General features: G+C 37.1%; 4 protein-coding genes across 4 annotated transcripts; 3 read left to right on the forward strand and 1 right to left on the reverse strand.

The window, feature by feature from the left end:
* Window positions 1–419: 419 nt before the first annotated feature.
* LOC114523306 (testis-expressed protein 9-like) lies at window positions 420–6,011 on the forward strand (the record flags this gene model as incomplete). Its single annotated transcript, XM_028544183.1, has 13 exons — window positions 420–574; window positions 1,020–1,083; window positions 1,557–1,618; window positions 1,707–1,755; window positions 2,111–2,178; window positions 2,421–2,662; window positions 2,822–2,904; window positions 3,343–3,429; window positions 3,631–3,717; window positions 4,168–4,232; window positions 4,573–4,642; window positions 5,018–5,152; window positions 5,519–6,011. Coding segments are annotated over 13 exons (1,242 nt in total), but the record flags the coding sequence as incomplete, so codon positions are not given.
* Window positions 6,012–6,612: 601 nt separating this feature from the next.
* Window positions 6,613–7,605, forward strand: LOC114523486 (neuropeptide FF receptor 1-like). Its single transcript, XM_028544426.1, has one exon. The coding sequence runs from the start codon at window positions 6,642–6,644 to the stop codon at window positions 7,554–7,556; it is 915 nt and encodes a 304-aa protein (XP_028400227.1). The 5' UTR covers window positions 6,613–6,641; the 3' UTR covers window positions 7,557–7,605.
* Window positions 7,606–12,755: 5,150 nt separating this feature from the next.
* LOC114523496 lies at window positions 12,756–13,764 on the reverse strand. The gene is made up of 2 exons (XM_028544440.1): window positions 13,721–13,764; window positions 12,756–13,421 (listed from the first exon to the last, which is right to left on the reverse strand). Exon 2 carries the CDS (start codon window positions 13,400–13,402, stop codon window positions 12,923–12,925), a length of 480 nt encoding a protein of 159 aa, XP_028400241.1. The 5' UTR covers window positions 13,403–13,421; window positions 13,721–13,764; the 3' UTR covers window positions 12,756–12,922.
* A 1,659-nt stretch (window positions 13,765–15,423) lies between these two features.
* LOC114523307 (neuropeptide Y receptor type 1-like) lies at window positions 15,424–16,587 on the forward strand. Its single transcript, XM_028544184.1, has one exon. The coding sequence runs from the start codon at window positions 15,424–15,426 to the stop codon at window positions 16,315–16,317; it is 894 nt and encodes a 297-aa protein (XP_028399985.1). The 3' UTR covers window positions 16,318–16,587.
* Window positions 16,588–16,875: the final 288 nt, after the last annotated feature.

Here is a 16,875-nt window from a genome sequence, read left to right on the forward strand (position 1 = left end):
ATTATCTACGAATAATCTGTATCGATTTCTGTTCATATAGACTACCTCCACAAAACTGGTACCTCAAATTAAATGTATTTTGAGGCTTTCAGCTTATTAATTTTTCCCAACAGATTATGAGAAGCTCGAGAAGCAGGGCTAGTGCATGAGAAAGATTCATAATTTCAAAAAATAGCGTAATAAGCTGCGTGTAATCGATCAACGGGTCTTGTTTTTATGCTTCCTCTAAATGTATGTTTTCCCAACCTCGTTCGCATGCACGGTGCCATCGTGCGGTCGAAAAAGAAATATTCTGGGTACGAGGTCGAGAAATATATTACTGTAGTTTAATTCTTTCTTGTGATAAACCGTCCGGCCCTATACACCGACAATCAATTCACTCAGTGCAAATGACAGCGACTATCTAATAAAAAACTATACGTCTTTTTAAGGCATCCCGACCAAGTTCGTCTTCATTACAACGGCCTAAATCTTCTTCAAGAGGAAAGAGTGCTTCTAGTTCTAATGGGAAAAATTCTAGACCACCATCAGGAAATTCGAAAACTAATATTTTTAGCAAAGAAGAAGAATATCTGTAAGTTATGGCACTCAAGTTCAGCTCAAATATACTCAAACTTATAGTGACCCAAAATTAACTAACCCAAAATTAAGAAAATTTCTCGATAATAATAAAAATTTTTATAACCCTGACTGAGTGATCGAACCACTATCTTCTTTAGAATGACTGAACAAGACACGCCTTTTTTGCAATTTTGACAAATGTTTACTTACTCAAGTTAATGAAGATGAATTTCTTCAACTGACAAACAACATCCATGTTATATATTATTGCTATATATTCAGTGGTAAACTTTATCGCCATTTGATTGCACAATGACTAATGTAACTGGTTGACACTGTATGACATTCTCCACAATTACATCTTTTGTGTATATTGCATGCAGACTTAATTGGTGTTTATTCCTTTTGGGTTAATGATTTACGATATTTTAAATAAACAGACGTCTTTAACTTTTCAGTAAACTAAATGCAGAGCTTGAGGCAAAAACAGCCAGTTTAATTAAAGAGGCAGAGGATGTTTTGGTAAGTACCGGTCATACAGGTGCGATATACTCAAGCGGATGGTCTATATAAGATGATCGAATGACGGTCTCGTTAACCGAAAACGATATCATTAAATACGTTTATGGGTAAAATCTTTGGTTAGATATGCTCAAGTAATTGTTTCCAGTTGATGAAACATTGTTGTGCTGCATCACCTCGGGTTCCAATTTCAATTATTTCATGACATTCGTCGGTGCATCCAACGAACATGGTTTTTTTCAAGTTGCAGAATTCATTATAGGCTTCAACAACTTGATAACAACAATCTTCGTTTGGTGCAGCACAACATTGCTTCATCAACCGGTAGCTTTATCAACCTTGAGAACGTTTTTCTGTAATGAAATTCTGAGCATGAGTATTGTTGCTTCCTTTATATCTCTTCACGTTATTAGTTATTAAAGTTATCTTAAGCTGGCATAATCTTTGTAACTATGTTTACTCTCTTAATTTAGCAAGACCAGGAGCAATTGCTGTCCAAACCGATCAGTGTTGATAACTATGAAGCTGATATAAGGTGTAAAATATACCAAGTTGTCCGAATTATGTTAAGCAATTTTTTTTATTGTATATCCATTATTTAAACCGCAATCATGTCCATTTAGTGAAAGCTTAACTGAGAACGTGCCTATTTCCAACAAAGAAGGAAGCAAGGTTCAGTATAATGCTTGTTTAGTTATATAGCACCAAACTAAGCATTCAGTTCATGCGATGCCTCACCTCACGGGTTCCAATTTCATGGCATTCGTTGTCTTCTCTAAAGCAGCACGCAGGAGTCATGACGCTGAAAGAGGATGGATGCATTTTAAACAATCCTCCAAATTAATACATCAGACTACTGAGATTATGTACATGAAAAATGCATTTAACATTATAGTTATACGTTTATATAAGCAACTTACCTTGTTATTTCTTCCTTTGATTATTTTTCAAAAAGGATAATGGACATACGCAGTATAATTATTTTAGTAGGATTGTTCTTTTCATTTGTCATGTTTTCACTGCTTAGCCAAAAGTGAGACCTTCTTCAGCCAAGGAAACTAAGCGACCATTATCGTCCAAGACTAGAACACCAAGGTGAATAAATTATTATATTAAGTAAAGAATTTGAAAACGTGAACAAATACATTGCATGTATCTGTAAAACACACTCAGTATTTTGCTAGATTCTAATGATTATACGGAGGCTAGTCAGTCAAGGGGAAAATATAGCTGCATGGGGCTAAAAGCAATGTCTCGTAATATTTTCCAAACTGGCGTCCCGGGAATGTCATTTCTCGATTTCTTGACAAGGTCGACCAAAAACGTTCTTTCTGTAGAAACAAGCCAAAAAGTGCACATTCCGCAGGTGAAGGCAAAAATCTGGCAAAAAGCAAGAAGTCTGCTGATAATGATGGAAGCTCTATTGAAGATATAATGAAGCTAGAAAACCTTCTGGACGATCGGATACAATTTGCTAACACAATCAGTGTACTGGAGGATGAAACAGCAGAGGACAGTCAATATAGATCTTCTGTCACTGAAGATATATTACCTGAGGCGAATGAAGATTTGAGTTCTGGTAAGTATACCGGAGCACCGAAAACACCCTGCATGGTGAAAAACACCTAATTTGAATAGGCTGTGATAGGTAACGTGTTCCATGGTGATAAAGTAAGGCATAGATGCAGTGATTTAAAATAAAATGCAAAGGTTTGCATAAAATTTTTTGGTTGTTTAGAGGCCGTCACTAGATTTTTAAAAGCAAAAATTAGAGTCATGCAGGAAGAACTGGATAGAATATCCACCGAGTCGATATCTAAGGTAATGCCATATATAACATCTGATGCGTACTCTTGCCTTAGCATGTGTATTATTAAATTTGATATTCATTCGATGTCACCGAATGCATGAAACGTTAGCCTGGTATACAATAGTTTGAGTTCGAGTGGGTAACCCCAATTAATATATAGCTAAGCTTCACCAACTCATACATGTACTTCAAAATAACTTGTACCTGCAGCCGATATAAATTAGCACCCATCTAATAACAAAGGTCCCAAATATTAAAATTTTCCATTCCCTAAATGAAGAAAGCTGCCCACTCTAGTAAAAAGGTTTTTGTGGTCGTTTGACTTCTTTGGACTATCATATGCATGCATATGTATGTACGTAGGTGCATGTTGAGATATATTATTAAATTACATTGAAATATTAACATGTAGTTCTATTGAATCTAGTTATTTCTTTCAATTATTTCAGGACGAGAAACTTGCTGCAGGTGAACAGAAAACAAAAGAGCTCAAAGACGAGCAGCAAAGAATTCAAAAAACAAACCAAAGTTTACAAGTGTGTTCTTTTGATTGATTGATTGATTGATTAATTGATCGATTGATTTACACTACGGCAAGCTAGAGTCTACGTTTTAAATAATGTATCTGCAAAATTTAGTGCTAATAAACATGACGCATGTGACATGAATATTGAAAATTTTGTGTTTGAATTTGCACCTTTCTTTGAATACCATGGATCTGTCATTTTTACCTTCAGACACAAAGTGATAAATACAAAAAACTTTACGAAGATACGAAACAGAAGTCAGAAGGACTCGAAGCACAGTTAGTTTCATTGCGAAAGGTATTCATTTTATTATTACACGTATATTTAAATCGCGGCGATATAGAGGTGTTCCAGAGAATGTTGATCAGCGATTTCTAATTATCTATTTTTTTATCTTCTGTAACGGTATTTTTATTGATCAACCAATCTCCGTTTCATTTCTAAATGGGCAATGTTTCTTGAGCGGTGTTCATATCGATGTTCTCGAAAATAGAGTTCCTCAAATGTTTTCTCAAATGACAGATTTCTCATGATAGTTATATATCATGCATGTATTCTCTGTGCGTGGAACCAAATCAACCAATGGATTAATACATTTCACGAAATCCATTATGGAATGGATAACAGGATTATATGCATGGGCGTGGCTGTAAGACTAAAATGGTCAATATACCAGATTTTCTAGCCGTAACAATTAATATAGCTACGATGATTTTAAATGTCTGATTTTTTTCCTTTCGCTTGAAGGAGTTGGATAACGTTCAAAGGGACCAAAAGCAAGCTGCTGTCACGAAAAATGCTATTGAAGTCAGGTATGATTTTCAACCACAGGATATTCCTCTTTTGTGTATGCACAAAATGAGATGTATGCATGGACTGAGATGTTATAATGAAACCTTTTTTACAGAATATGAAATAATTTGTACCTCAATTGAAAACTCAAATTATTGCGAACGTCTTTTTTTTTGAAACGTCGTATTTACCAACATTATATCATATTTGTTAAAATCTATAAAGCCTAGCTGATTAGAATATGTCCAAGAGCAAAATATACATAACGTGCCTCACAGGTAGCTATAATGATAACCAGATGCTATACATCATGCGGGTATAGCAAGAAAAGTCGTTTAGTACTTGTGAATGTTTTTTTAGGCTGAATAGAGCTTTAGAAGAAGTTGAGAAGTATAAATCAGCAATGCAGAAAGCGAAAACGTCATCTAAGGTACGGCTGACAAACTCTGCGTTGTCAGGATTATTTTTTGAGCACACGTATCAACATAGTACTGCGATTTCAACCTATCAAGTTTTTTGACACGCAAGAAACACGATTCTAGTTTTAACCTTAATATTGCTATACAATTCAGCCGTTCGCTTTTCCTCTTATAATTTTTTCCTGCGATATTAGCCGACAAATGGGTACAGAAAGAATGCGACATGCAAATTCACCTACTGCATGTTCAGTGTTTTCCTGCAGATGTAAATTTGCTTGTAGCTATATATATATTTCTTACTATAAAACGACATGCACTGTGTGTACATATAGCCTTAAATTGCAAATAAAAGTACATAAAGCAGGCAAAATTTCCATTTCTTGCAGGATAGCAACGAACAGGAGAAACGGCGTACTGAACAATTGGTAGCAGAAAACAAAAGATTAGAAAAACAGAAATCCGAACTAATGACCGCTTTTAAGAAACAGATGAAACTCATTGATATTCTCAAACGACAGAAGGTTGGTCATCTTTGCTTAATTGCTTTCCTTGCCTCTTGCCTTTCTACAGGTAAATTCATGTGAATATTAATGCTCGAGTGAAATTAATATCCGAGCGGAATAGTTGCCCCTATAGTCTTAATTACGGCATTCTGCATGCGCCATCGAGGGTATGTCAAATAGGTTTTATAACCTGTCAAATAAGTTCATTAAACGATTCACTGATACGGCAGTTATAGTGATTTTGTTGGCCTTGTACTCGAAAAAATATAGAACTAACTATAACTATAACAGCTTCACAATATAATTATTACCAACAGAACAGAAATATTCCACACATCAATAATTTTTTGTATTGATTTTACAACATTTGATTTTTCATTTCAGATGCATATCGAAGCGGCGCGGATGCTTTCTTTCACAGAAGACGAGTTTGTTAAAGCTCTTGACTGGGGAAAGTGAGCTGCAAGATGTTACTCTAACACCTTTGACTTTACCTAATATATTTTAGATTTATGAAATATTGATTATAGCGAGTCTAAGATGGAAGAAAATAAATTTTACTTCATTTTAAAATACATGCAGGTGCGCTGGTGCATGAGTATTACACTAAACACAAATTTAGCAATTAACAACTAATTGCCATAAACGAACAAATAATCAAGAATAACTAAGCATTCGACGCTTCACGTTAGTTTCATTAAATCAACTTAAGAGCCCAGCCCGTCCAGGCGGTACTATTCTAGGATTGGTCAATTTTAAATTATTAATTTAAACAGCTTAAGTTAAAATCTATTATCCATTGTTCACATCATATGTAAGGGAAATTAATCTCGACCACAAACGTTTTCAATCTACTCAATCTCGTATTAAAACATTTCCCAACATTTCCGCATCGTGTCCATTATATTAAGTAAATAAAACAGAATGCGATTCGACCACAGCTGTCTTATGCGCTGCAACTGCATGGTTTCAAAAGCGTCGGGAAGCTGTGAAAATGCCTCACCTGAAGGTGTTATAAGAATCGCAACGCTGTCGTGGGACAACATTGTATATTTTGTCTCGCGTTAAGTATTCTTTTGCCGGCACGCGCGACGTCGAGCTGACCACGTCGCATGATAAAGGGGTAAACGTCCTGCTAGTTAGTATATAGCTAGTATTGACTTCGTATTGATATTGCAAAAAGGAAAAATGCTATGCTTTTTCCGTTTCATGCAATGAAATATTTATCACTTTAAGAAAATGCTACAAAATTTGGCAGAAACCTTTCTGCCAATAAGGCACGATTTTATCGTGTGACAAATTTTCCTGCACAAAATTTCGTGCCTTTAGCTATTATGTTATGACTATACGATCTTAAAGCAGGTGCCTAAAATTTAAGCTCCCATCACAAAAAATTGGGCTATAGTTTACAGAAATAATAATTTACCATAGTAACGGTTTCAGCAAAAAAAAACGTACTCACGTATTAAGAAAATGTTCCATTTGCCAAATTCCAAATAGAGCAGCAATGGCAGCTGATGCACAAGCCATCGCGATAGGTTTCTTTTCAATATTGGCCGTTTTGCTTGGTGTTCCTGGTAACACTGCCGTCATCGTATCCATATGTAGAACACGCAACCTGCTCAGAAATAACCACTATTATCTCCTTCTTCATCTGGCAATTTGCGACCTAGTGCATCTAATATTCTTCATAGACGATATCTATACCGTTTTCAATAACACAGGCGTTTCTTCGAATTCCCGTATTTTGTGCAAGATCTGGTCGCCCACATACACATCATGTTTCATCGCCGGAGTTTATTTTCTGGTCCTCATTTCCGTGTCTCGCTACCGCGCGATTGTGCAGCCATTCAAGCCTCCTATTAGCCGGAAACTGTTGAAGATCTATTCAGCTTCTGTCTACATCATCGCAGTACTTTGTATCATCCCATATGCACTAGTCCTAAAGTTTGATGAAAGTCAAGGAGCGAGTATATGTTACGAGCAATGGCCTTTTCAATCTCTTAACATCGTCTACACGGTATTTCTGGCGGTCGTTCAATATCTAATGCCTGTCGCCTTTCTATCTGTTGTTTACTTTAAAATATGTAAGAAGCTCGTCATACAATCCAAGATAGTGAATGGACATAAACTTCGACAACAAAGCAACGGCCCACGCAAGAATCGAAAGACGTTTCTGGTTTGCTGTATTATTGTCATATGTTTCACAATCTCCGCATTTCCAACCCAAGTTGCATGGATGATTTCAGCGATCACCTCCAGTGAAACTTCTGGCTATATTTCATGGTTCAAACCGTTCAATGTCTTGAGAGTTTTCGGAGCATCGGTCATTAATCCCTACGTATACGGAGCGTTCGATAATAAAGTGTTTTCGTTCTTTTTTGGTTGCCGATTGCGATTGAGCCGAGTAAAAATGCTGTAATATTGTCATATGTTTCACAATCTCCGCATTTCCAACCCAAGTTGCATGGATGATTTCTGCAATCACCTCCAGCGAAGTTTCTGGCAATATGTCTTCTTGGTTTAATGTCCTGAGTGTTTTTGGAGCATCGGTCATTAATCCCTAGATATACGGAGCGTTCGATAAAAATGTGTTTGGTATAGTCGCGAACCGCAAAGCACCTATGGAATGTTTAGAGGGACAGGAAGTATAAATCTGAAATCATTTGTCCCTCCAGACAGTCCATAGATGCTTTGTGTTTCGCGACTTGACCCAGTGCCCTGCTCGATTGGAAAATAGCCAATTTTGTTGACTCGTTGAGTTACCGTTGTTCTTCTTCCGACCAGAATTCACGATTTCCTAAGGTAAAGCCTGGTTTCCATAATGACGCCGACCTGTCGCCGACTCATTGTCTGTAATCATCCATGGAGAAAATGATTTCAGAAAGACAAAAGATTTCACTCATCAATAATCACCGACAATAATACTTTACCGAAGTCGGCGTCATATGGAAACCAGGCTTAAGGCTGATCCTAGATATCTTGCTCAGGCTCATTTGATAACTGTTAATTATTTTGTTGATAGATGGCACAAATATATATACAGAAACAGTATGATAGCCATCTCAAGAAACTTAATGAATGAAATTAATCAGAAATTAATAAAATATCGGTGAAGGGTTAAAAGCCAACAAACCATCCATGTGAACACTACAAGGACCGAATTTATGTCGTTTAGATTAGCAAAGAAAACAACTACCATAAACGAACAAATAACTTCAACCATCTTAAGCATTGAACATTTTCAAGAAACATTTCATTGATGAGTGCTTCAAGTATTATTCTAGAATCGATCATTTTATTAAATAATAATGCACCGAAACCGGGGCAGTGTAATATTACACCGGTAATAATAATGATGCACCAGTCTATCCTTATCATATTAGAGGGCACTTACAAGCTTCCTCTTCTCTAATATATTCTCCCAACATTCTCGCGATTATTCGTGCGTTCAATTCTAAAATAAAACAGCTCCTATGCGTTGCAGTTGCATGATTTCATACAGCGTCGCGGGAAGCCGTGGAATGGCCTCGTCTGAAGGTTTTACAAGAATCAAAACGCTGTCGCGTGACATGAACCAGTCTATCCATATCATATTAGAGGGCACTTACAAGCTTCCTCTTCTCTAATATATTGTCCCAACATTCTCGCGATTATTCGTGCGTTCAATTCTAAAATAAAACAGCTCCTATGCGTTGCAGTTGCATGATTTCATACAGCGTCGCGGGAAGCCGTGGAATGGCCTCGTCTGAAGACTGAAGGTTTTACAAGAATCAAAACGCTGTCGCGTGACAACATTAAGTTCGTTGTACCTCTCTTCTCGATCGCGTGTGGAAATCTATTGTATTGCCAGCAATATCGGCAGCGCGTCGTCTAGCTGACCCCGTCGTAAGCCAGTGGTAAACTTCCTGATAAGTAGTTACAATGGACATCGTCTTCACGTCACGAAAACAAGAGAAAATGTGCGATAAAATAAAATATTTTTTGTCTCATACAATAAAATATTTTAACACTTTGGAAAAATGACACGCTATAGAATTTGGTTAAAATATTATTGGCAGTAAATATTAAGGCACAATTATATTTGCCAACAGGTGTATATATAAGTAGTAGTTCATTATTTAAGCTCCTGCATTTTCACCTGAAGTTTAATAACAGCGTCGGCAAAGCAGGCACTCATGAAAATTTAAACGAACAACAATGGCAGTAGATGCACAAGCCATCGCAATAGGTTTCTGTTCAATATTGGCCGTTTTGCTTGGTGTTCCTGGTAACACTGCCGTCATCGTGTCCATATGTAGAACACGCAACCTGCTCAGAAATAACCACTATTATCTCCTTCTTCATCTGGCAATTTGCGACCTAGTGCATCTAATATTCTTCATAGACGATATCTATACCGTTTTCAATAACACAGGCGTTTCTTCGAATTCCCATATTTTGTGCAAGATCTGGTCACCCACATACACATCATGTTTCATCGCCGGAGTTTATTTTCTGGTCCTCATTTCTGTGTCCCGCTACCGTGCGATTGTGCAGCCATTCAAGCCTCCTATTAGCCGGAAAATGTTGAAGATCTATTCAGCTTTTGTCTACATCATTGCAGTACTTTGTATCATCCCATATGCAATAGTCCTAACGTTTGATGAAAGTCAAGGAGCGAGTATATGTTACGAGCAATGGCCTTTTCAATCTCTTAACATCGTCTACACGGTATTTCTGGCGGTCGTTCAATATCTAATGCCTGTTGCCTTCCTATCTGTTGTTTACTTCAAAATATGTAAGACGCTTGTCATACAATCCAAGATGGTGAATGGACATAAACTTCGAAAACAAAGCAACGGCCCACGTCAGAATAGAAAGACGTTTCTGGTTTGCTGTATCATTGTCATATGTTTCACAATCTCCGCAGGTCCAGCCCAAGTTGCATGGATGATTTCTGTGATCACCTCCAGCGAAACTCCTGGCTATATTTCATGGTCCTTACCGTTCAATGTCTTGAGAGTTTTCGGAGCATCGGTCATTAATCCCTACGTATATGGAGCGTTCGATAAAAAAGTATTTTCATTCTTTCTCCAATAAGATTTTAAACAAGAATATCGCTGCCAGAAAACATGACACCGAAAAGAGCAAGTAGAGAGAGAACATCGAAGCACAGCCTGATAATTTTACATGGAGCGGATTTATTGCGAATATATAGTCATTTAGTCATAATCTTACCATTCTCCCAGGACAGGAGAGTTTGGCTGTATACACAGCTATGTGTTGTTAAAATTATCAAAATTATATTAATGAAAAGAGCTGCAGACATTTCTCTCATCAATCCGTCGTAAAAATTAACGGCATGCGCGTTTACATCGGTACTGGTTAGTTTTCCGTTTTCGTACTTCGCCGATAAGGACTACGTCTTCCTTTTGTGCCGTTTCCGTTTCAATTTTTGCCGGTATCGTGTAAACGCAAGGGTGAGACGGCATAATTTAATACCGTTTTCAAATGAAAACGGCATCGTGTAAAAGGAGTCTATAATAGCGGCTTCAATAATGGAAAAGCTTACCTATATATAGAGCATAATTTGCTTATTTGCGTTTAGGTAGATATGTAAAGTTTGCGTATCTTAAGGGCCGAAGCAAAGCCAAATTTTAACCTCAAAAACAAGCGAGCTGTAGGCAGCTGCCAGCTGCAAGCTCTTGTACGTGCATGTTAATAATTGATGGGGCTAGCGTGTTTCTTGGTTTTAAATAAAGTTTTACCTACCTACCTATACCTATACCTATCCACCATCAGTCATTCGCATGAAAATTTTCCGCGCGGTCGAGCATTTTAAACATTACGTCACAAAAAGCTTAATTATAGTTGAAATTATTAGTGTATTTGGTTTAAGTAAAATATGATTCACATGCAGAGGTAATGTTCGAAAATTTTACCAGATATTGATCATGGTTCTCACAATTTAAATATGCATACTCTTTACTTTGGGGGAGGATGTTTTGAATAAGCTGAGACAAAAAATATTTAAAAAAATATATTAAATATTTCTCCCTCCCCTCATGCAATAGAGACAATAGAGTTGAGTGTTGATGAATTGAGCAAAAGACCAACTCGACTAGTTAGTTGATGACTTGTGCAAATGCCCTCAACCATAAGGTGAGAAAAAGCATCGTTAACACAAACGTTAAGAACAGTAGTTTCAAACATTGTAATGATCCTACTACATCGCGTATAAATAAAAGCTACTTAATAGGTGTTACGTTTATTGAAAACTCTAACTTTGCAGTGTTTTAAAATCATCATTTAGAGTGCATATTTACATCTTTGGGTTGTTGCCCGAATAACTTCAATTGTTGTCAGCGGAAAATAAATATTGGTCCTTGGAAGGCAATGCAGTATTGGGGAATCCGGATCGAGTCATTTTCCCCTCCTTCCAACCAAATTTTCAAGTTCCGAAGTTGATGGAAATTATATAGCTAATAGCCTAATTCATGTATTTTTGTCGAGGATCTGGCTTCTGGAAATTTATGTTCGCTGACGCTTATACCACACAGACCTTTCACTATCTTTCTCACTTTTTTTGCTTTTAATGTGGTGTTTACATGCCAAATGGATTTTGAGTTTTTAAAATCATAAAATATGTTTATTAGGATATTATTGTACTATTATTGATACTTGGGCCCTATCATTGAAAATAATTTCGCACTTCTTTTGATGTTGGCTGAGCGGAATGAACTAAGCAACCTGCCAACCGCTAACGACGTTTTACACTTTTACTCGCATTCATTCAAAGAGCACCAGGAGGTTTCTATATCGCTTCAATCTTAACCGGAGTGATAGTCAACGCAGCATATATCGGAGCGACTCGTGCGGCCCATTGTCCATATTATAATTAGTGCACCAAAGACCTGCAATTAATGGCTTCCCTGGCTGTGGTAAATACGCCTTCTAAGAAGCTGTGAGCGACTCCAGAAATGACTGACTATATTCAGCAGCTACAGGTCAAGAATTCGTTTTTTAACAGTTGTCTAATAAGTTAGTCGCAACTCGCAAACACCTTGGGCAATCGCACTGCTGGGCAATGGCGTCTATCACAGTACGATGTGTTGCTGCCGCGTAGAAGAAGAGCAAGGTCATCTTGCGTTTTTTTTAAACTTAATTCCATACATACATATCAAGTTGAAATCGTTAATCGAAATTATACAACGAATAATCATTACGAGAATACAAGTGGGAAGAAAATAACGAAGTCAGCGAATCTAGACGAATGACGATATAAAACAGTCAATTGAATAACGTATTATTTCAACCACGACACATGTAGCTAATATATTTTACTTACGTCTACCTTAGAAAAGCCATCTTAAATTAGTTTGATCATCAAATGGAGCTTCTTTAAATTTAAAATAATGTTATTTTATAGAACCACAACCACATGGTCTTGGGCCGAGCATTGCAAATATGATCATGAGTTTCAAATTTCGTTCGCATATTAGCGCACTTGGGCGTGACTCCTATTGTTATAATTACAATGGTCATGCAATACTGAGCTGAACTAAATTGTGCGTATATATTGTGAGTGTCCTTCTAAAAAATGCATAGAAATAATAATTATACCGTTTGCTGATAGAATTGACACTACAATCTTGTCTGAGGTTATTTATTCGTTCTCTATAAAACTAATAGAATCTTCCTATTTTACGAAATATTCGTCGTCGCGACTCACGAGGAGTACTCAACTAACTCAGCTAACTGAATAATTAGTTGTGTTTAACTATTTACATTTGAATGATTGCTGCGTTATATTAAAATATCATCTGTCACTTGTTCGAGCGGATTATCATCTTGATTCTCTCTGTCTCGTTTCATTTTGGCTAAATCAACTGTTGCATCCGCGCAAATGCCAGTCTTCTCGTCAGACAGCTCATTTCCAGTTACTGCCAGAGCGGCTTCGGTTGAGTATATGTCAACATATTCATCCTCTTCGTACGCTGGATTAACGTGGCTCGAGGTTGGATGACAATTGCAATGATCCGTCAGATGACGTGTCGGAAGTGGACTGGGTCGGGCAATAAAGGTGGCCAACCTCACGGCTTCATCGCTGTCGTCACTGTTGTTTCGAGGGGTGGGAAGTATTGGGTTTTCAACGTACATATTTTCAGGTACCACAGCCGTATGATAGCTATTTTCAAACATCGCTAGATCGATGTGATCATTCGCTGCGTTAACATTGTATACTCCTTCAGTGCTTCCTATTGATTCGTTAGACACGCCGCTCATACTATCAGTAAAATCGTGTCTAAAAAGACCAATGAAAGAGCGAGATTAACTAAATATTACATTTACAAATGAGAGATTCTGAAAGATTTGAAAATAGGGTGGTTTATTTCGTATTGAAACTAAAGCAAATTATTTTTCATGCATGTTATCGACGAACATTATCGCGAATTTTGTTTTTTATTCCTCCAATATTTATGGCCAAGTTATCCAAATGATGAAAGCCAGCTTTAGCAAGTAGGAATTATCTAGATATTGAAATTTGGCTCAGTCGGCGGGACTATCATTCTATCGATAGCGTGCATTACATCTTACACTCACCCGCCTTGGTTACGGGACTTTTTCTTTTTCCTTCTCTTGTGACCTAAAAAATTCAAAGTAAGCTGTAGTATTATTAGCTGAGGGCAATTTGACGAATTTCCACAATATTTCACATATTCTCAATATCACATGCATTTGGGAGATTTCGCAAAGACGCCCGTAATTTCAAGGACAACGTAAAAGGGTGTGGCACATTCCCAAAATAGCACACTTCGTGAGACATAAACGTCTCTATAGGTTTTATAACCTGTTATATAAGTTCTTTTAACGATTCACTGATACGGCGGTTATAGTGATTTTATTGGCCCTGTACTCGAAAATATATAGAGCTAACTATAACTAACACCTTCACAATAGAATTATTACCAACAGAACAGAAATATTCCACACATCAATAATTTTTTGTATTGATTTTACATCATTTGATTTTTCATTTCAGATGCATATCGAAGCGGCGCGGATGCTTTCTTTCACAGAAGACGAGTTTGTTAAAGCTCTTGACTGGGGAAAGTGAGCTGCAAGATGTTACTGTAACTCCTTTGACTTTACCTAATCTATTTTAGATTTATGAAATATTGATTATAGCGAGTCTAAGATGGAAGAAAATAAATTTTACTTCGTTTTAAAATACAGGTGCACTGGTGCATGAGTATTAAACTAAACACCAATTTAGCAATTAACAACTAAATACCATAAACGAACAAATAATCAAGAATCTTAACTAAGCATTCGACGCTTCAAGTTGGTTTTATTAAATCAACTTGAGAGTCCAGCCTGCCCAGCAACCTGCCCAGGCGGTACTATTCTAGGATTGGTCAATTTTAAATTATTAATTTAAACAGTTTAAGTTAATTTATTATGCATTGGTCCACATCATATGTAAGGGAAATTAATCTCGACCACAAACGTTTTCCATCTTCTCAATCTCGTATTATAACATTTTCCAACATTTCCGCATCGTGTCCATTATATTAAGTATATAAAAACAGAATGCGATTCGTCAGTTTAATTCCTAAATAAACCACAGCCGCCCAGTTATGCGTTGCAACTGCATGGTTTCAAAAGCGTCGGGAAGCTGTGAAAATGCCTCACCTGAAGGTGTTATAAGAATCGCAACGCTGTCGTGGGACAACTTTGTACCTTTTATGTAATTACAAGAATATTAGGATAGATTAAAATTAATTTGATTTTGAAAAATAAAAAACGTTGAAAATTCGCGTTGCCAATTCGCGTGCTGTTTGTGTGAGCCTTTAAATATTCTTTTGCACGGCACGCGCGACGTCGAGCTGGCCACGTCGTATGATAAAGGGATAAACGTCCTGCTAGTATAGCTAGTGTTGACTTCGTATATTGATATTAAAAAAAGGAAAAATGCTATGCTTTTTCCATTTCATGCAATAAAATATTTTATCACTTCGGAAAAATGCTACATCACAAAATCTGGCAAAAACGTTTCTGCCAATAGCTAAGGCACGATTTTATCGTGTGACGAATTATCCAACACAAAATTCCGTGCCTTTAGCTATTACGTTATGACTATATACGATCTTAAAGCAGGTGCCTAAAATTTAATCTCCCATCACAAGAAAGTATATAGTTTACACAAATATAATTTACCATGGTAACGGTTTCGGAAAAAAAAACGTACTCACGTAGCTATTAAGAAAACGTTCCATTTGCCAAATCATCCAAATAGAACAGCAATGGCAGCTGACGCACAAGCCATCGCAATAGGTTTCTTTTCAATATTGGCTGTTTTGCTTGGTGTTCCTGGTAACACTGCCGTCATCGTGTCCATATGTAAAACACGCAACCTGCTCAGAAATAGCCACTATTATCTCCTTCTTCATCTGGCAATTTGCGACCTAGTGCAACTAATATTTTTCATAGGTGATATCTATACCGTTTTCAATGATAACACAGAAGTTTCTTCGAGCTCTCGTATTTTGTGCAAGATCTGGTCACCCACATACACATCGTGTTTCATCGCCGGAGTTTATTTTCTGGTCCTCATTTCTGTGTCTCGCTACCGTGCGATTGTGCAGCCATTCAAGCCTCCTATTAGCCGGAAAATGTTGAAGATTTATTCAGCTTCTATCTACCTCATCGCAGTACTTTGTATCATCCCATATGCACTAGTCCTAACGTTTGATGAAAGTCAAGGAGCGAGTATATGTTACGAGCAATGGCCTTTTCAATCTCTTAACATCGTCTACACGGTATTTCTGGCGATCGTTCAATATCTAATGCCTGTTGCCTTCCTATCTGTTGTTTATTTCAAAATATGTAAGACGCTTGTCATACAATCAAAGATAGTGAATGAACATAAACTTCGACAACACGGCCCACGTCAGAATAGAAAGACGTTTCTGGTTTGCTTTATCATTGTCATATGTTTCGCAATCTCCGCAGGTCCAAGTCAAGTTGCATGGATGATTCCTGCGACCACCTCCAGCGAAATTTCTGGCAGTATGTCTTCTTGGTTTAATGTCTTGAGAGTTTTCGGAACATTGGTCATTAATCCCTACGTATACGGAGCGTTCGATAAAAAAGTGTTTTCATTCTTTTTTGTATGGTTGCGAATTGGAATTGATTGACTAAAATGCCGCATTTGATTTGAAAAAATTGCAGCGGTTCGAAAATGTTCCGCTTAGTGGTCGCGTTTACACGATGCCGGTACCGAGGCCGGTACAACATATCATAATTGTTTGTCATGTGGCATTTCTTTTCCACTAAGATTTTAAACAAGAATATCGCTGCCAGAAAACATGTCACCGAAAAAAGCTAGTAGAGAGAGAACACCTACCGAAGGTCAGCCTGATAATTTTACATGGATTAATTACTAATAAGTCATTTAAGGCTGCTTTCCACTCACGTACACGTACGGAAAATTTTAATTGCTTTTGAATTTTTATTATTTAACATCTAGGTCAAATAATGCATAAAAAAAATATGCAGAAAACTACGTTCCTTCGATTTATTCACTCACTTTTTTCAAAGGTAACATGTATAAGGATTTAGACTTCTACATGCGACGTGTACGTGCGTATGAAAAACGCGTAAGTGGAAAACAGCCTTTAGTCATAATCTTATCATTCTTCCAGGGCAAGAAAGTTTTCCCGCTTGGCCGTAGCTATATACAGCTATGTTGTTAA

This window comes from Dendronephthya gigantea, unplaced genomic scaffold (assembly GCF_004324835.1).
Source record: "Dendronephthya gigantea isolate DGI-Jeju-01 unplaced genomic scaffold, DenGig_1.0 000027F, whole genome shotgun sequence".
NCBI lineage: Eukaryota > Metazoa > Cnidaria > Anthozoa > Malacalcyonacea > Nephtheidae > Dendronephthya > Dendronephthya gigantea.